Source organism: Trachymyrmex cornetzi, unplaced genomic scaffold (assembly GCF_001594075.2).
Source record: "Trachymyrmex cornetzi isolate Tcor2-1 unplaced genomic scaffold, Tcor1.1 scaffold43, whole genome shotgun sequence".
Classification (NCBI taxonomy): Eukaryota; Metazoa; Arthropoda; class Insecta; order Hymenoptera; family Formicidae; genus Trachymyrmex; species Trachymyrmex cornetzi.
In genome coordinates, this window is record NW_017299069.1 from 30,538 (window position 1) to 49,531 (window position 18,994).

Below are 18,994 nucleotides of genomic sequence, written 5' to 3' on the forward strand. Positions count from 1 at the left end.
GTTTAGACATCCCAGATAGGAATATGACGTATTTGTCATTATTTACAAAATTATATAATATAATGATATTGTATAATTATATAATATTATCTTATTTCCGATTGAGACATTCCAAATAGTACAAGCTTATGTACAACCTTGTGCGTTGCCACACGTTACGCTATGCGTTGTGCCTTATGCATTACGCAAAAGTCTGTGTCGCGGCCTTTATTCTTCGCAAGTCTATTAAAATTACAATATTTAATAGATCTATTAAAAAACTCAACAAAATTTTCTAAATTTAACAATTTAAAAAATTCAAAGAATTTATAAAAATATTTTCATTATTAAATGTTTTTGTATTAATATTTATATATGACAGAAAAATTTTAATTAGAGCTGTTTATTATAAAAGATCTGTTTTCTGTAGCTGAAGTATACACTTTTGAAATTTAAAATTTAAACTTATAGCGTATTTCACTGGCAGAGCTGGTGCGCACTCAGCGCGCACTTTAAAGCTGTTGTACACAAATCGACATAAAAATGTATGTTTAATAAAAATATAGAAATAAATTAAACCATGAAATCCTTAATATATTTTATTGTGATATTTGATAAAATATACATTGGGTATTTTATTAACTGAGATCTCTCACTTTTCCAGTCAGATTAGGTTAATGTACAACAGCTTTAATGTGCACTGAGTGCGCACCGGTTCTGCCAGTGAAATACGCTATTAAAGTGAGATAGATATAATATTTTAAAATGTAAACTTAACCTATGCTATAAGATTCCGAAAAATTGTACGTTCACTTTATTTATTTATCAATTTTCCTTGAGTGAGCCCATATAAATTATCAAAAAGAGTTGAAATAAAAAAGACACATGTTATGCTATAACTATCATAACTAAATTGCATATAAACTTGATATGTTCGAAAAATACAAGGAGAAAGAAAATGCCGCATTAAAAGAAACGAAACTCGTTTGTCTTACCGTAGAAATTCGATATCTGGCAGCTGTACAGACGATTAAAATCGGATCGGAGCACAGATCACAATGAAACGTACAAACAACTTACAAGACTAAATATACACGTGGAAATCTGGAAAATCAAAATCAATCAAAATGAAGGAATCCGCCATAGAATGTATTCCAGTTCTACTTGACAATGGCAGCGTTCAACAGAGGCGTATAGCGTTTTCGGCTCGATCGGATTTGCACCAACCTTGGTTGGATTAATCTTTCCTATTGGTTGACGTCACCAGCTCTATTGCTGGATTCACACTGCATCCGATTTGCGTCGTACGACGCTCTGCAACCAATCAGAAAACAGGATTCCGATGGATTTTGCTTTGTATCATCGGAATCCTGTTTTCTAATTGGTTGCAGAGCGTCGTACGACGCAAATCGGATGCAGTGTGAATCCAGCAATAGAGCGGGTGACGTCAACCAATAGGAAAGATTAATCCAACCAAGGTTGGTTCAACCCCGATCGAGCCGAAAACGCTATTAGTTTCCACCGAGGGTTTAAACCGGATCAGTATGTAAGAACCAACCAACTACAGTCGAGCATTCCCCTGTCGTCCGACTATAACAGGAGAATACTCGATTGTAGTTGGTTGGTTCTTACATTCTGATCCGGTTTAAACCCTCGGTGGAAACTAATGCCCATTTCTACCAATATAGATTAATTTTAATCTCGGTTCAACTTACTCTTCGTCTTTTTCTAATCTTTAGAACTAGAAAAAGACAAAGATTAAGTTGAACCGAGATTAAAGTTGATCTGCGTTGGTGGAAACGGACCTAAGCCAGAGAAAGCAGCTTTGCAACTGTTGTAAAATTCTTTAATATGATTGGTCTTGCCCTTAGTTCCTCACTGGATCTAAAGGCCGTTCTACAATAAATTGCGAACACCCTGTTGCCAGTTGTGGAGTGACAAGTTGCCAGTCATAAGGGCCATTCCACACAAACTTGCAGAGCCACATAACCATATGCATAAAGAAAATTATCCAATCACATTTCTGTCATAAAGCCAAGCGTAAACTACGATTGGATGATTTTCTTTATGCATATGTTTATGCGGCTATGCAAGTTTGTGTGGAATGGCCCTAAAGCGGGGAGCACAGACTCTTGCATAACGCATAACACGTAATGCATAAGAATATGTACCAATCGAAGTTCTCCGTTTCTTTCCCTTCTATGTAATAGAGAACTCTGGTTGGTTCAATTTCTTATGCTTCATGTGTTATGCGTTATGCAAGAGTCTGTGCTCCCCGCTTTAGGCGTGCATTCGTTTATGCAGCGGTTAGCGCAGTGAATATTATATAACCTTTGTTCAACACTCGGTAAACAACAAGGATAAAGTAATACTTTTGCGCTAACCGCTGCATAAACGAATGCACACAAGTTGTAAATTATCGCAACACCTAATCCACATTTGAGGTTTGTTCGCATGCTCCAACATACTCCTATTTCCTCCAACTGCAGCTCCTACTCACTCAAACGCGCTCGTTAGAGTGAGTAGGAGCTATGGTAGGAACACGTTGAAGCATGTTGGAGTATGTGACGCGAACAAACCTTTGGATGTTGAAAGTTGCGATTTGTAACAGCCAATCAGAAAGTAGAACGTCCGTCGTTATTTGCTGCAGCCGAAAAATCGAAGAGAATATATCAAGCAGGTTATGTGATAGATATTCGAGATGTTCTCGAAATGAAAATGAAATAAATCAAACACCACCGATATATCACAACAACTTTCATTTCACTCTTCGCGCTTTTCGAACGCAATATTTGATTGGCTAATAGCGTTTTCGGCCCGACCGGGTTTGGACCAACCTGGGTTGGATTAATGGCGTTTTGCGCTCTCCTATTGGTAGAGCGTGTGATATCAACCAATAGGAAAGATTAATCCAACCCAGGTTGGTGCAAACCCGATCGGGCCGAAAACGCTATAAGATGTTACAGTAGACAGTTGCTGTTGCCAAGGAGTTAAAAATTGGGCAACTCTCCATTGGCAACCGCGACTATCTATTGCCGAAAATAGCCCTTTGCAACTAGTAGTTGCCAACCTTTGCGACTGGCAACGGGGTGTTTGCAACTTATTGTAGAACGGACTTAAATGTATAAACCAATCATATTTAAGAATTTTGCAACCGTTTTATGATTCATCGCGCTGATTGGTTTATACTTTTAGTTTTAAAGGAATAGTCCAATCTGAGCGAAGAATCATAAAACGATTGCAAAACTGTTGAGTCTGCTGAACGCAGCCAATCTCGAAGTTCATGGCATGGTGGCATACTTCCACTATGGCTCATCGGGAAAGCTCCGATTGCACACTGCATGTTGCACACATGCGTCGCTAATTGGCTAATTTAAAAATAAAATATTCTCATTGGTAAAGCAGTGAAAAATTACTAGGCACCAGCTGATATGAGTGGTGTGTGCAATCAGAACTGTAGGCAAACGGGATCCTCCCTGTGTGAACACCAAATGGAATACTCTGGTGTAAGAATATATTTAGACCATGAAATATTATAAAAATATATATTATAATACGAATATTTTACAGTATTTATACTATGAATCTTTAAATTTGCTTTCACTAACTTTTTCCTTCTCCAATCATTCCATTGTCACGTTCAAAACGGGGTGATCCCGATTGATCACGGCTCGATTGGACACCACCAATCACATCGACCGGTGCTTAGGAGCTTTGTAGTCTCAAGCGCTGTTAGTGGCTCGTGTCCAATTGAGCCGTGTCCAACTGGGTGCCACCCTTCAAAACCCATCTAGTTACTTCGTACGTTTGTGACTAAATATTTAATTACAAGTATTGTCGATAATGCAGTGTTTTGTACTCTATTACGTTTGTTTACGTCGATTAAGTTCATGTCATTTTCCTTGTCATCGTCGTGATAAACTTCCAAAAAATGGATTTTTGTTCGTATAAACGGTAAATAATTTTTCGACGTGCATCATGACATGACACGCCTGTCAAATCGCTATGAAAACATCAAATGTGCAGATACGCACGTACTTTCGGCTGACATAATTTTTAGTTTAAAAAAATGGCCCATGTCAATCAAGGTCAAGGAATTGGGGAGGCTGTGGACTTTTTGACGAAGTTTCATAATATTTCGAATAAACTGAAAAAGTAAGTCCTTAAAACACTTTTTGTAATTAAAAGTTCTATCAATGATGGTTTTCTGTTTTATGTTTTGATCTTTTAGACGATTTCTGAGGAAGCCGAATGTCGCAGAGGCATGCGATCAATTTAGTAAGTGTGTAATTTAATATATAATTAAATAAAAAATTAACATACCTCTTAGAAGTCTCCCTACTGAAAAAAATCACGTCACACAGATGCATGATGAAATTATGTAATTAAGGCTGCGGTCCATTTGACGCTACAAACGCTTCGAAGCGTTTTTGATTAGTCAATTTGTAAAATTCTTTGTTCTGATTGGTTGCTCAAACGCTTCGAAGCGTTTGTAGCGTCAAGTGGACCGCAGCCTAAAACATGTAAATCACGTAATGGATTGTTCCCAATCAATTAAAATTATGTATTTTGAAAAGTCACATGATGCTATGTTCTTTTTTCTTCTATTTCTATCATTCAATTTTTTAAAATTCGATGACTATAAAATCACATGATGGATGAAATTATTTCTAATATCATGTGATTTTTTAAATTATATTGTTTTAAAATCACATACTGATTTGGAACAATCTGTTACATGATTTACATGTTTTAATTACATGATTTCATTATGTAACATTGTGATATGATTGTTTCAATAGGGCTGACTGATCAATTTTGTTTTTAAGTTTTTTTTTTATTTTAATATTAGAGTATGTAATTATTTATATATATTTATTTTTTTGCTCTACTTTTCATTTTATGGGATTGAAAAATTTGACTTTTGAAAGGCTCGTATAATTATATGTAATCTACAAAATAATTTAATTCTGACTACTAAGAAAAGAAAAATATTAAATAAAATTGCTTAATTTTTTTTAGGTGCCTTAGCTACTGAATGTGAACAGAAGGAATTATGGCAATATGCAGGCTTATGTTGGTTGGCAGCTGCTAGATGCCAAGGCACATTGGAAAATACCTCCTCGGAAATAAATCTTCTAGTAAAAGCAGGAAGGCAATTTCTTACAGCCGAGAAAAAAGATAACGACATAGGATGTCCCTCCATAGGCCAAGAGAACATACAGGTTTCTTATGTAACATGAATTTGCAATAAAAAAGGAAATAAAAGGAAAGGACTAAATATAATTCACATACATTTCAGGCAGCTGTGAGTTGCTTTGGTCATTCCATGGCTAGATGTAGCAATCAACCAGGATTCAATACAATTTCTGCTGGTTTATCAGTAGAATTAGCATTAGCGTTGGGTCCAGGTCCTGCTGGTATCCAACAGTTGCGCAAAGCAATTGATATCTTTCCTACGTCAAAAGCTATCAATACTTTAGTGTCTTTTCATATAAGACAGGGTCAGTATTTGATCCGTTTTTATCTGTAATCTCATGAATAATCTCATGAATAATTAATATTTTACGATTATTTAATACAGATAGTGTTTCATGTAATTTTATTCTCACAGGAGATTTTGTAGCTGCGCTACAGATACTCAATGAATTTGTAGAATTTGTAGAAGCTTGTGTTGTGGCTGGTGCCAGAGGAAACTATAATGCTATCCTACATAGGTACTATCTTATTATGAAGATATTGTAATAATAAATTGTGTATTCATTTTTTATGTAGTGTTTAAAGCAAATCCTAATTTATTAAAAAAAATCAATTGTATATCAGCAATGCAAAAAATTAATATTCTAAAAAAATCTGCAGAGATGAGCGAATGAAACAAAGACAATCAGTTGTCAATTTATAAATAGAAAATTCTAAAAAAAGCGTTGCTTTATTCTGTGATTAGTTTCATAATTATAATCATTCGTAAAATTTGTTACTGTGTATTAAATTACAATATTATATTACACTTAATAATTAAAATTACATATAATAAAATTAATAACTAGGTGCGAAGTGACGCGAGTACTTTTACTGCTCATTCTTCAGCCGTCACCCCAGAGATTGACACCATCGCTTGCCCAGGTTCTCGAAAAGTACGCTTGGGCAGAAGAAAATGTGAACAACGGTACATATCAGGCTTCCAATTGTACAGAAATATTTTGGTTTTTCCGTAATCATTCAAAGTTATTAGATCAATTGCTTTTTACAGGTCTTAATATGAGCGAGGATGAATTATTATTGCTACAATCCTTGGTATTAGCATGCCAGTCTCATGATCATCAAGCAGTCTTGGAACTCGAGAGCGAATTATATCCTTACTTTGATACAGAACAAAAGGAACTGTTGCATAAATTGATACAAGTAGTATCAACACAGTAAATATACAATAATGCTACGAATTATGCGCATATTTTTCTCCTGATTATCATTTACCAAGGATTTTTCGCGATTTTATGTCCTGTCGCATGATCCACCGAAATCGAAAATCAGGACACATTCCTTGAGGGACGAGTAAGGGATGCCTTTCAGTCAGTTGTTTTTCTCTCATTTCGCGCGATTATGTTATTAGTCGCCTCGAAACAGGTTCCTACAGCTAACGGCTAAACTGTTTCTCAATCGAGGCGCCAAAGATGAGCAACGTGCTTTTATTAATTCAGTAATAATTGTGTTGTAAACGGTCTGAATGCAGTCGACGAAAGACAGTAGCGAGTTTGTCTCGCTTCTCGCGATCTCGATCGTGGTAGCAAGAGTGCGACATGAGAAGTGAAAGGAGGAGGAGGAGGAATTCTTTAGATGAGGATCGTAGAACGGGCGGCTGGAGTAGAACAAGACGTGGCTTGCAAGAAGGGCATAGTGTGCGTGCCGATATAGCATCGTGAAGGAGGGGATGTCTCGCGCGTCCCACGATATACTACCTTCGCTCTTCTGCAGTTACTATTCAAGGCAGAGTCGCAGTTAGTGTCGGTCATCGCGCGAAAGTGCCTCGCAGTCCTTCGGATCGAAATTGATTGCGTCCTTCATTGAATTATCTAGCACTTAGTCTTAATCTAAGGTAACGATCTCTTCATTTCTTTGTACGATATTAAGTCTTGTAACAAAAGCGAATTATATATATCGCAATTAAAAATTCTTTGGGATGATAAAGAATCCCAAGACAATGCGTCAGCTAAGTCAGCTTAATTCTAATTCTAAACTAGAATGACAGGAAATCTCTTCGAGCGAGAACAATCTCTCGTAATCTGATGAGAAAAATCGGCTCTCAAGGACGCCGATTAATTTCTCTGAAAGGCCAAGGTTCGTAGAAAGATTTTTAAGTATTCAACTCGCGTTGCAAGTACACGTTCAATCGGTGATTAATGAGGCATGAGTAAATTAAAATATCTTGGCTTATTTACAATCAATTTCTCTTGAAAAATTACCTATAAATTTATTTAAATAATAGGCCTTATAATCTATAAAAAAAACACTTTACACAAATATCTGTTTGGGAATATGTATTAGAAATACCTTTTCTATAGACCGAATGAGTGTCGAGCAACAGTGCGATTTCGAATACCGTTAAGTATGACTTCACGCGAGTTAGGCTTCGAGCTTAATGAATTGGAAAAATTCTTGAACATATACGCATCACGAATGTATTCGAAAACGAATTTATACGCTCGTGATTATATACATTTTATATATAATCATGTTTCGATTTTAGATATGTAATTATTTGAAATGTTTAAAGTTTAAATATTTAAAAGTTCTCAATTTCTAAATTAAATTTTAATTTTAAATTAATTTATATTAATTTTATTGTTGCATTAATTTTATATAAATATTTTTTTATACTTACTTTATACGTGCGTTCCTTCTTTTCCACTTCGTCGAATATACCGCGTTCCCGCTGCAGTGATTTACCACGTGTTTTGGCAACCTTGAACTCTGTTTGCTCACTTGAACGAAGGTGAATGTCCTAAGCACCTGCACACTTTAGCTTGCAAACGTACGTCTGTATGAATAAAAATCTGATCCGCATGCACCTAGAGTTTAAATTGAGTTTGTCTCGATAGATTCGGACTAATAAACGAGTAAGCAAGCATAGATATTGTGACTTAACAATTGGTTGTATAAATGTTCTTATAATAAAAAGATTTTCCTATTGCAAGAACAAAATTTCGGTTCTTAGATAAAAGAGATGCATTGTTTTTTTTTACAACACAAATCTTTAAATTAAATTCGTTATATTTTACAAATGATAATATTTTAATTAAAAATATCAATATTTTTTCGTATAATGTTTGAAGGAGTCTCGATGAATGTAAATTAAAAATTGAATTCCTAGTCGGGAAGATGACGGGAACCTGGAGAACCATTTTCGTAACCGGAGGCGCTGGTTACATTGGCAGTCATTGTATCGTCGAGCTCCTAGAGTGCGGCTACGACGTGGTGGCTATAGACAACTTCGCAAACAGCGTAACAGAAACCGACGGCGAGTCCGCGGCGCTGAAAAGAGTTGAGCAAATAACAGGGAAGAAAGTTACGTTTTATAACTGCGATTTACTCGACAGAGAGAAGCTCGAGACCGTCTTTAACCAGGTATTACGTTCACTAATTATATTCCATATTGTACATATTCCATTTATGATAACTACTCTGTTGTAATTATATGACGTAAAATTGAAAAGAGTTAAGAGAGCCGTTTATTTTTCTGGGCACATGAAGAATAATTTGTCACTTTCAGCACAAAATAGATTGCGTGATACATTTCGCGGCTATTAAAGCTGTCGGAGAGTCGATGCAAGTTCCTCTTCACTATTATCGAAATAATATGATAGGGGCTATTAATCTGCTTGAGGTAAGAAGATTATATTACCCGTTCCTCGAATCACTTCTACAATTCGACGCGTCATTCCTTTTTCTTTTACAGGTGATGAAAGCGGCCGGCTGCTTTCAGCTTGTATTCAGTAGTTCTTGTACGGTTTATGGCGAGCCTACAGAGTTACCCATCACGGAAGAACATGAAACCGGTAATATTACCAATGTCTACGGCCGAACAAAGTATTTTATTGAAGAGATGCTCAAGGATATATCCAGAGCTGAAAAGGTTCGAAGATATAGAAAAAATCTCGAATTTATATGAAATTATTTCAATTTCATAAGATTAACGATTGAAATCTTATGTAAAAATAATGTACTCGTTTTTACTCATATATAAATTTATTTTAGATTATAAGAATAAATTTTTAGTTTTCTCTTTTAGGAGAAGTAATCATGTTATTAACATTCTAGTTAATGCTATTTCAATTTTTATTAAAGATTTCTTTCATTTAACAGAGTTGGAATATTATATCTTTAAGATATTTCAATCCGGTTGGTGCTCACCGATCAGGATTGATCGGGGAAGATCCGACAAAGCCGTTTACAAATCTGATGCCGTATATCGCTCAAGTCGCTTTGAGGCACAAGCCGGAGTTGGTCATATTCGGTGGTGATTATCCTACAAACGATGGTACAGGTAATAGAGATAATAATGTTAATATCAAACGAAAAGTTCATCGAACGCTTTATTTAGATCAATCTATACTCACGATTTATACTTTTCCAGGTGTCCGTGATTACATTCATGTTATGGATTTGGCAGCCGGTCACGTGGCGGCATTAAATGCTTTGCACAAACAGCACCTTAGGCTAAAGATTTACAACTTAGGCACTGGCAATGGCGTGACTGTGTTGGAATTAATAAAAACGTTTGAGAAAGTCACTGGTACTACCGTGCCATATGTTATAAAGGAGAGAAGAGAGGGCGACATCGTATCCATGTACGCTAATACAGATTTGGCAAAAAAAGAATTAGATTGGACAGCAAAGTACAACGTTGAGCAAATGTGTAAGTAATATTAATATATTTCAGCTTGAACGCGAGTCTGAATAATCTTAAATAATCATGTCTAACGATAAAATGTTGAATACAGGTCAGGACTTCTGGACGTGGCAAACGATGAATCCACATGGTTATCGAACTTCATTAAAAAACGGAACTACTGAACACTTGAATAATACATCGTAATAACAAATTGTATCGAGAAAATTTTGCAAATAATTTATAATAAAGGATCGATACGTGTTGTCTCATAATTTACGTATTTATAATATCTATAGATTTATCTTACATTTTATGATTCTTCTTTATTCTCGTTTTCGCTTCTTACATTATCGACATTACTTTCATCTTTCTTACATTCATTCAGAATTTCATAGAGCGACAAATGTTGAAACTTCAAAATTTCTAGACCCCAACTTGTCCATCCAGGCAATAAGTATCTTGCAAAAATTTCTAGACATTTTGGCTCATCCGGCAGATATTCCTTTATGATTTCTAAGGAAGTAAACAAATAAATAAATTTTATCGTAATATATCAAATATTTTGTGGAATATGTATCTCACATTTAAATTTTATATTTGCACCTGTGAGTGGTGGTTTGTGTGAATGTACCGCACTAGGTACACTGATCATCAATCTGCTATCAGGGATATTTACTTTGTGATCTTTTTCCAGTGCAGACCCTAATATCAGTAATTCATAAGGTTGCTTTCCAGGTGCTGAGTTAAAATTACATATTGTGTCACCTGCTTGTGTCACCTATAGTAGCATTTATTATTCAATACTTATCACATTGATTTTCGACTTTATTGAGATATTACTTACCTTGAGCCAATACCACTTAGCTCTATAAGTAATACCCCAAGTCGGAAACATTTCGTTAAAAATACTATTTAAATGGTTGGATGAATTAGTGCACCATACAGCTACAATACCATTTGAATGTAATAGTTTTCTTATTGGTATCTTGACCAATTCCTCATTGTACATCATTTTGTAACTGTAAAGATATACAATCATGTCTCCCTAAATATCTCAATAGGAATATGTTGGAATAAGACAATTTATTTATATACATTTGATTCATTTTTTTGGAGACACAAAACTATTTTTATTTAAATTTAGAGCATGTTAAATTTATGAATTTATTATCTTCTCTCTAAACATATTAAGATTTCGTTAATTTATGTAAAGAATCATGTTAGATTACCAGGCTTCTGCATATTTCATCTTTTTCCTTCTAATTGACTTGTTCCACCAGGGTGGATCTAGCAATATGAAATCATATTGGTTGCTCAGTTCCATTTTTTTTTCTATATCTCTTACATCATAACAATAAAATGTACATTTTTTGGGGAATACATATTTTTTATTATGAGCCACAGATACAATAGCGTCATCAGTATCATTGGATCCATAGAGGTTCTCATTTTTGAGAGAGTAAGTATCCTGATAAAATTTCATGGATGCCAAACGTGCTACTTCATTGTTATCAAGAAAGTTATTCTGACAAAAAAGTCCTTTGTCTCTTGCAGCAGACATCATTGCAATAAACGCTTGTTTAACACGATCGACCTGTTGTATGAGAATAATTTTGAAATACTATAGTAAATAAAATGTAATTCTTATTCATTAGTATTTTAAGTTATATTTTAAAATATGAATTAAATATTAAATTTCTGAACCTACTTCCTCCAAGTCTTTTTCCGGCAATTGCTGTGAGCGCTTCCTCTTTTTTCTATTGTGTATTATAGCACTATTCTGGGACTCCTGGACGGTCTGAACTATTTGATTTGGCCTCAAATATTGAGAATTGATCTCGAATATCATTTTGTTGAAGCCTAAAGCGCAAAATCCATCTTCGTTTTGGACTTTCTTGTATATCTCATTGAGATACTCCAAGTGAGAGATAATCCAGCCTTCTTTACTGATATGAAGAAGACTCATATTTGGCCTCAGAGATCACAGGAAGGTGTAGACACACACACACGCATACAATACTTATCACAGATTCTTATATGCTTGACATTGAAATCTACTATTGTATCAATCTATTTAATGATGTATATAAATCATCAATCCAGTTAGAATGAAATATGTGATTATAAATACACATGCATACACATATGTTTGATGTTGTAAATATGAATATATGCATATTTCACTTTTCATTCTCATGTATGTACAGATATATTGCGTAAGCGTCAGATGCGATAGGTTGAGTCAAAAAAGCCTGTATTGTCTGTAATGCGCAATTTGCATGCAAATTCAATTCTTTGATATTACTGCATATTACTGGTCGCTATAACAACCGCCATTTGCCGGCATCACTTGCTCCTCTAGCTCCTTATCACACTTTTCTGGCGAGAAAAATTTCGCGCATGCGTGATGGCGTGAATCTGCGCAACTTTCACCCACACATGGACCGTTCCGATAAGCTCGTATCTAGAATCGGAAGGCAGGGGTGCATTTTGAGGCGCCATAATCACATTTTATGCTCCTTTCTACTAATGTAGATTAACTATCTTGGTTTAACTTATTTTTTATCTTTCTTCATTCATAAAAATGACAAAAAGATAAAGAGTAAATTAAACCGAGATTAAATTTAATCTACATTGATAGAGAGAGATGGACGTATTATGGCGACTTAGGACAATATTCGTAGTCCGTTTTTATTTCAAGATTGTCTTAGGCCGGTATTCATAGTCGGATCTTATATTTAAGACCGTCTTAAGTACAGTCTTAAGATGTCATGAACCAATCAGAAGGCCGCATTAGCGACTTAAGACATTACTTAAGACGGTCTTAAAATAAGAACCGACTATGAATACCGGCCTTAATAGTAATGACTTAAAACGCTAATACGGTCCTCTAATTGGTTCGTGACTTCTTAAGACTGTACTTAAGACGGTCTTGAATATAAGATCTGACTATAAATACCGCCCTTAAAGCGATTAAATTAATAGGCGATTAATTTAGGCAGGATTGTATGTTGAAAAATTTTTAATTATGTAATTTGTTATCGCTGATCTAATTCTTCTTTCTATTAAACGAAAAATTAATTATTCTGCCTGGATGAACAAAACGACACAAGTATTGTCTGATAAATTAAAATAATCGCTAATTAAGCTAATTTAATCAAAGTTTGATCGAAGTTTCGGATGTTATTCTTTTTCTATGGATATTTTTCCCATCCGAGTGCCATTTAGATATCATTTTATTCTTATTGTTTACCGAACATTCATTAAACAAAAATAAAATAATAGTAATAATACCTGAGGAATACCTACTCGAGTAGGAATCTCTGAATACGCCCAACAATGGATGCCATTTATTTCGCGAACCTAAATACGCCACTGAAAGCCCTCCCCCTCCCTGTTTCCTGATTTATTATAGTTCGATACAGACGAAGACGGATATAGTTGACGATAGTTGAGAGTCGATGAACGCGTGCTTCTTAACAAAGCATCAGTGACATACTTTTAATTGTTTATTGTGAAATTGTACATTCCACTACACTATGGTCTTACTAGGCGAGGTGTTTCCAGACTTCACAGCGGACACCCAGATGGGCACGATCAGATTTCACGAATGGCTAGGCGATTCGTAAGACATTCTGTAATATTTGTAACCTAGGCAGACACTTCGTCGTCATGTATGTGATCCTGTAGAATAGTGTAGAAAAAAAGCTTAATTATTGGCGATATACGCTACGTACCGAAATATTCATAGATACGGTCGAAATGTTATAAATAAAAGTACTTGAGATATTACTACTTTGTTTATTTGTTGTGCTTTATCACATGACGTGAAGTATATTTATGTATATAATGCGAATGGTGTTTAAAATGTACACACACATATATATGATATTTTATATTTGTTTACAATAAATTTATGATGTATGCATAATTATTAAATTGCACGATTCTTAGTTCAGTTTATTCATAATTCAGTTTGTATAAAATATTTGTTTGAAATACACAGGTGGGGTATCTTATTTTCACATCCAAATGACTTCACACCAGTCTGCACAACCGAGTTGGCACGAGTTGTAAAACTAATGCCTGAATTCAAGAGATTAGGTGTGAAAGTGATGGCATTATCCTGTAATTCAGTCGACTCCCATCGTAAATGGATAGAGGTTTGCTTGCAGCGAATTCAGTCACTTGCATTATACTAGATTAGTACATACTAAAAGCTGCTAGATGTGAAATTGATAAAGTAATGTTAAATGTAAGAGAATATACAAATATCTTAAATAATTAAATGATATTGTCATGTTATTTAATAGTATATGTATTTCATTATCAAAGTTGATTATACTATGATACTGCATTTAAATGCTTGATAAAAAGCAGCTTTTAAAGCTAATTCAGTGTAGTCAACATAAGTTTTTTTTAGATAAATGCATTTGATCTAGGATGTTTCCTACCCAGAAATAGATGATACAGTGTAAGACATTGAATCATTACATCCCTGTTGTTTGCTAATGTGAAAGATGAAGTAATGATCACTGTGTTACATTATGTCTCTTGCTGGAAAACACCAATAATTTCACTTTGATAAAATTTAATATCAGATTTAATAAGTTTCTCTCATATATTCATATCGGTATTATTAAACAAAACGTTATTCCAGGATATAAAGAGTTACGGTGAGGTAATAGGCGAAGAATTTCCATATCCAATAATAGAAGATCAAGCCAGAAAGCTTGCCACATTATTGGGAATGTTGGATCCCGCCGAGGTCGATAGTCAGACTGGATTACCCATGTCGGCACGAGCTGTGTTTATAATTGACCCAGTCAAAAAGATGCGATTGTCAATTTTATACCCAGCCACTACCGGTCGTAATTTCGAGTGAGAAACGTTTCACATTTCGTTAAATATCATTATTTATTGCTTGTAAATATAAGATCACTAAAATTTTGTACTTTGCATTGCAGCGAAATAATAAGGGTAATTGAATCCCTTCAGCTTACACAAAAGTACAAAGTAGCGACTCCTGTAGATTGGAAGGTAGGTTCAGGTTTGAGAAAATAAAATTTCATTTAGATTTTCAAGTGATAATTTTTCCGCTGTTTATAATTAAATATCAAGCAAAACATATTGATGATTTAACACGTTAATTTTTACATATATTTTATACGACATTTTAGAAAGGAGACGACGTAATGATTGATCCGAGCGTATCAGACAGTGAAGCCAAATCTTCCTATAACAATATCAAAACTGTGATGTTACCTTCCGGCAAAACGTATATGCGTATTGTGCCACAACCTCTAGATGCATAAAAAAAATTCGATGTACAGAAAAAGATTCTAATAAAATTCAAGCTGCACAAATCACATAACGATTTTGTTTGCATAAAATATATATTATTTTATAAAATCAATCATTCAACGTTTTTCTTTATCATTTTTAACTATTTAAATAAAGACATCTATTCCATGTCTTTATTTAAATAATTTCCTCTATCCTAAAATTATTTAATAGATAATTTAAGCCTAATTTAATAATTTTTTTTTCATGTAAATATAAAATAAGAGATTCGAATTCCTTGGTATTTGCAAACAACGAAAGAAGCTGTTTATTGTTTCACCTAATGTAATTAAAAGTACACTGCGTTATATACATTTTCTTTTTCAAGTACACGATTGCTTACTGTCTCTATAGGCGTAATTGTATATATATTTACATTTTTCCTTTTTTTTATTAAGTTATTACTGTAATTATTTTTCTCTACATTACGATTATATTTCGTCTTGCATTCCTTGCTTGTAAATTGCTTTATGCGCAATAGCGAATACACAATTTTATAATATATATCTATATATGTATATATATATTTTTATATAAAACAGTCCCTGGTCAAAACCAATAAGAGATAGTAGATAATAAATTTAACAAAACTATACTTTTATTATTGTATCATGATTACGCAATTAAAAATTAATTACTACACAAAGTATCGAGTGATAAAATACTATCGCAGCCTTCGTATTGGAGAGATTTCTCTCTTTTTGTTTCAATTCAATAAACGCACTGTCACACACGGTCCGCCTAACGATACACGATCCCATCTCCCGCAAAATTGAGGGAGTCCCATTTATTCACACATTTTTTATCAACAAAGAACGGAACCGAAGGCTACGGTAGATTCTACCAATGTCTGTAGCCCCCTTTCGATACACTCGCGTTTCATTGCGATTAGAAACACCTTACACTTTCGCACTTGTCAGTGTCGAACAGGGAATCATCTACGTACAGATCTTCGTTGTGCGAGCAATGTCGAATCAGAGAGTTGAAAAAGAAACGGTAGATTGCCGGATTGTCCACCAAATTTCTTTCGTCAGTTCGCCATAGGGCGTTTTCAGTAGTTGTCTTTCATCGTTTTGCGGCAGCAGTCCGACGGGACCTCGCCGTGACTCACTCGCCGGCTACGTGGCTATCTTGCTGCTGCTGCTGTTCAGATTGCTGCATCTCGCCCTCCATTCGCGCCTGCCTTTCCGCAGCCGCCCGTGCCTGTCTACCGGCACTCGAACGAAGATTCTTACGCTCTGGTGGTGGTTCCACGCTCAGTCGTTTACCGCTACGGGCCTTCTTTGGCGCCTTAGTGCCGCCTTTGCCATCTTCCTCCGTTTCTGGAGCGGCGGGTTTCCCGCCGTCACTCTTCGTGCCAGTAGTCTGCGTCGATGGCGATGTTGCATTCGCAGACGTCGACGAGGATGTCGATGACGTCGTCGTCTCATTAGTTTCCTTTTTGGCCGTGCTCGGTTCCACGGGCGGAACATTGGATATCTCCTCTTGTGAAGATGCATGCTGCTGCACCACTTTCATAGGAGTCGTCGGTGACGGTCTTGTCACCGGTTCAATTTCCACCGTCGGTACTTCGCTATTCAATGCGGACGATTTTGTACTTGTGTCCATTTCGGTGCGCATCTTCTTCGCAACAGGTTCAAGAGTGACTTCAAGCGGCGGTGGTGCCGACGGCGTCGATCGTTGTTGTTGCTGTTGATCAGAATTCTGATTGCTATCCGTGCTGCTACGATTTCTGCTGGGCGGTTTCTCGGTTCTAGGAGCGTCATCAATATTCCGCGTGACCAGTTCGGCGCTGGTTCTATTCAGATGCTCCAGAGTCTCTTTTACATCTTGCTCTTTGTTTTTCCGCTCGATCTTTTTTTCCGATAGATCCGCCGCTACCACATCGGCCTGTTCCGTTATTGCTGTTTCTCGCTTCTCGTGTTGCTGCTGTGATTGTTGTTGCTGCTGCTCGACGCGGCGTCTCTCCTCGCCACTGTGCAATGCCGCCATATCCGTGTATTGTTGCAGAGTTACGGCTGGATCCACTGGATATCTAGATTTCTTCTCAGGCTCCTTTCGCTTCGTTGTCGATGACGACGACGATGATGAAGATGTTGAGGATTCCGGTACGGTCTCACGTTGTCTAGAGGAGCTGCTAGATGACGTAGGCTTGCGCACCATTGAAGCGCTAGATGTCGGTGGATTCAACAGACCACATTGGGCAAGGCTTTCATAGGCCGATGACACGCCGCCAGATTGCATAGAGAACGGATTCAGGCCGCTTAATGTTAGCGGTGTGTAGAGGAGACTGGGATTCGTGAAGAGAAACGGGAACGGCGAGGGAGTCGGCAGACTCGCAGATGAAACAGCAGACAAAGTTGACGGACCACCACTAGCCGAGGATTTACTGCTGGTCGATGGCTGATCTAATTTGCTGCTACGTGACTTACTACTACCGCCACCACTACCACTTCCACCGCTGCCGCTAATGCTCGACGAAGAACCCGCGCCGGCATTCTTACTGCTACTGCTATTCGCCGAACTCACAACCGGATTATTCGCGTCCGCCGCGGCTGCCGCTGCTGCCACTGCCGCCGCGCTACTAGTTGCTGCTTGCGCATTCAACGCTGCCTCCATGCCCGCCAATGACGGCAGATTCAGCCCGGCCAGATTGAACAGTGAATTCGTTAGACCTATGTTACTCAAGTTGCTGATATTACCGAGGCCGCCGAGCGCGCCCAGGTTCGTCAGACCGCCGAATGGCATCAAGAGCGGATTCTTCGGATCGAAATTGCCAAGCGACAGGCTCGACAGCAAAGAGCTATTTAGATTGCCGAGCGGGAAGTTGAGGCTGGACGCCATCGACGTGGCCGCCAGATTGGCAGTACTCGCCGACTGCTGGCTAGTAGGACTAGGCATCATAGGTGGTCTGCCCGGGCTCTTGCCCTTGTTCACGCTGCTGCGCTCATTACCTGATAGTCTCTTCTGTAGGTCGTGCGGAAGATTGCCGCGTTCCTTCACAAGTTCCGCCCATTTCGGATCAACGTCGAACATTGGATTTTCCATTAGCCATGTTCCAAGTCGTTTCAATTGAGGTGCTTTGCTTCCGGTTACCTAAAGAATCAAAATTTGATTTGAATAACCAAATTTAGTTCGCAAATAACTCAATGAAATTTATACTCCGTAAAAATAACAGGAAACAAATAACTCCATGAATTCTTATGCTTGATTTAAAAAATTATTGACTTAAAAGTGACAGTAGAAATTATTATAAAAATATTATAAACAATATAATTAGCTTTTATGAACAAAACTTATTACATTATTTAAATTTCAAATACCTAGTATATTTGTGCTAATAAAATTAAATTAATCTAGTTTATCCATACGTGAAAAAAAGACAATTTTGAAGAACAATTTTAGAATCTACATATAAGATACAATAAGAGTCTATAATTTGAATATATTCTGAATTAACGTACCTTTTTACCAGTTAATCGGTTGATAACAGCGACATTCTCTTCACCGGTGAGCTTCTTCCAATCCAACAAGGACGGATCGACGCGCGGTCTGCGACGTCGGGGAGCATTCAAATATTCTGCACTCAATTGCTCCGACATCGCGCTTTGCTCCGCCAGCCATTTATTCACCTTAGCCTCATGCGAAAATGAGCCGATCTTGGACGAGTACTCGGCGACTTTGTTGATGTCCGCGATCATTGCCTCGTAACTTTTTCGATGACTACTGCTCGAGGAAGACGGATGGGCCGAATTGAAGGCTTGCTGCTGCTGCTGCTGCTGC

The 18,994-nt window shown here is 36.6% G+C and overlaps 6 protein-coding genes across 9 annotated transcripts in view; 3 read left to right on the forward strand and 3 right to left on the reverse strand.

The window, feature by feature from the left end:
• LOC108764506 (eukaryotic translation initiation factor 3 subunit G) overlaps window positions 1-1,128 on the reverse strand; it is a 3,667-nt gene extending 2,539 nt beyond the window's left edge. The window contains exon 1 of the mRNA XM_018512788.1: window positions 975-1,128. The gene's annotated coding sequence lies outside the window, so the exon portion shown is untranslated. The remainder of the gene's footprint in view (window positions 1-974) is intronic.
• A 2,702-nt stretch (window positions 1,129-3,830) lies between these two features.
• LOC108764505 (factor VIII intron 22 protein) lies at window positions 3,831-8,595 on the forward strand. Its single transcript, XM_018512787.1, has 8 exons — window positions 3,831-4,134; window positions 4,211-4,257; window positions 5,002-5,204; window positions 5,282-5,483; window positions 5,594-5,696; window positions 6,027-6,145; window positions 6,230-6,395; window positions 8,348-8,595. Exons 1-8 carry the CDS (start codon window positions 4,049-4,051, stop codon window positions 8,520-8,522), a joined length of 1,101 nt encoding a protein of 366 aa, XP_018368289.1. The 5' UTR covers window positions 3,831-4,048; the 3' UTR covers window positions 8,523-8,595.
• Window positions 8,596-9,616: 1,021 nt separating this feature from the next.
• On the forward strand, window positions 9,617-10,112 carry LOC108764508 (UDP-glucose 4-epimerase 5). The gene is made up of 2 exons (XM_018512789.1): window positions 9,617-9,892; window positions 9,978-10,112. The coding sequence occupies exons 1-2, from the start codon at window positions 9,634-9,636 to the stop codon at window positions 10,070-10,072; spliced, it is 354 nt and encodes a 117-aa protein (XP_018368291.1). The 5' UTR covers window positions 9,617-9,633; the 3' UTR covers window positions 10,073-10,112.
• Window positions 9,655-12,057, reverse strand: Mettl4 (Methyltransferase like 4). The gene is made up of 6 exons (XM_018512786.1): window positions 11,577-12,057; window positions 11,098-11,462; window positions 10,713-10,887; window positions 10,472-10,646; window positions 10,176-10,381; window positions 9,655-9,730 (listed from the first exon to the last, which is right to left on the reverse strand). The coding sequence occupies exons 1-5, from the start codon at window positions 11,832-11,834 to the stop codon at window positions 10,179-10,181; spliced, it is 1,176 nt and encodes a 391-aa protein (XP_018368288.1). The 5' UTR covers window positions 11,835-12,057; the 3' UTR covers window positions 9,655-9,730; window positions 10,176-10,178.
• A 1,218-nt stretch (window positions 12,058-13,275) lies between these two features.
• Prx6a (Peroxiredoxin 6a) lies at window positions 13,276-15,259 on the forward strand. The gene is made up of 5 exons (XM_018512764.1): window positions 13,276-13,493; window positions 13,875-14,031; window positions 14,529-14,749; window positions 14,836-14,908; window positions 15,049-15,259. The coding sequence occupies exons 1-5, from the start codon at window positions 13,408-13,410 to the stop codon at window positions 15,181-15,183; spliced, it is 672 nt and encodes a 223-aa protein (XP_018368266.1). The 5' UTR covers window positions 13,276-13,407; the 3' UTR covers window positions 15,184-15,259.
• A 141-nt stretch (window positions 15,260-15,400) lies between these two features.
• The window catches only part of kis (chromodomain helicase DNA binding protein kismet), a 26,997-nt gene continuing 23,403 nt past the window's right edge, over window positions 15,401-18,994 (reverse strand). For 3 of the 4 annotated variants that reach the window (XM_018512771.1, XM_018512775.1, XM_018512774.1), the window contains 2 exons: window positions 18,676-18,994; window positions 15,401-18,307 (listed from right to left, as the gene is read on the reverse strand). In XM_018512771.1, the coding sequence (XP_018368273.1) occupies window positions 16,319-18,307; window positions 18,676-18,994 (2,308 nt within the window). In that variant the 3' untranslated portion in view covers window positions 15,401-16,318. The remainder of the gene's footprint in view (window positions 18,308-18,675) is intronic. The other variant, XM_018512772.1, reaches the window with a different exon arrangement.

Excerpts from the sequence above, each read along its gene's own strand:
- LOC108764508 (XM_018512789.1), top strand. The coding sequence starts at position 9,634 with ATGGATTTGGCAGCCGGTCACGTGGCGGCATTAAATGCTTTGCACAAA. Across the intron at positions 9,893-9,977 it reads GTACAACGTTGAGCAAATGT|GTCAGGACTTCTGGACGTGG; the intron begins GTAAGTAATATT and ends TGTTGAATACAG.
- Mettl4 (XM_018512786.1), bottom strand. The coding sequence starts at position 11,834 with ATGAGTCTTCTTCATATCAGTAAAGAAGGCTGGATTATCTCTCACTTG. Across the intron at positions 11,463-11,576 it reads CGGAAAAAGACTTGGAGGAA|GTCGATCGTGTTAAACAAGC; the intron begins GTAGGTTCAGAA and ends CTCATACAACAG. Across the intron at positions 10,888-11,097 it reads ATGAAATATGCAGAAGCCTG|TTACAAAATGATGTACAATG; the intron begins GTAATCTAACAT and ends ATATCTTTACAG.
- Prx6a (XM_018512764.1), top strand. The coding sequence starts at position 13,408 with ATGGTCTTACTAGGCGAGGTGTTTCCAGACTTCACAGCGGACACCCAG. Across the intron at positions 14,032-14,528 it reads CCCATCGTAAATGGATAGAG|GATATAAAGAGTTACGGTGA; the intron begins GTTTGCTTGCAG and ends ACGTTATTCCAG. Across the intron at positions 14,909-15,048 it reads CGACTCCTGTAGATTGGAAG|AAAGGAGACGACGTAATGAT; the intron begins GTAGGTTCAGGT and ends ACGACATTTTAG.
- LOC108764505 (XM_018512787.1), top strand. The coding sequence starts at position 4,049 with ATGGCCCATGTCAATCAAGGTCAAGGAATTGGGGAGGCTGTGGACTTT. Across the intron at positions 4,258-5,001 it reads AGAGGCATGCGATCAATTTA|GTGCCTTAGCTACTGAATGT; the intron begins GTAAGTGTGTAA and ends AATTTTTTTTAG. Across the intron at positions 5,484-5,593 it reads GTCTTTTCATATAAGACAGG|GAGATTTTGTAGCTGCGCTA; the intron begins GTCAGTATTTGA and ends TTATTCTCACAG.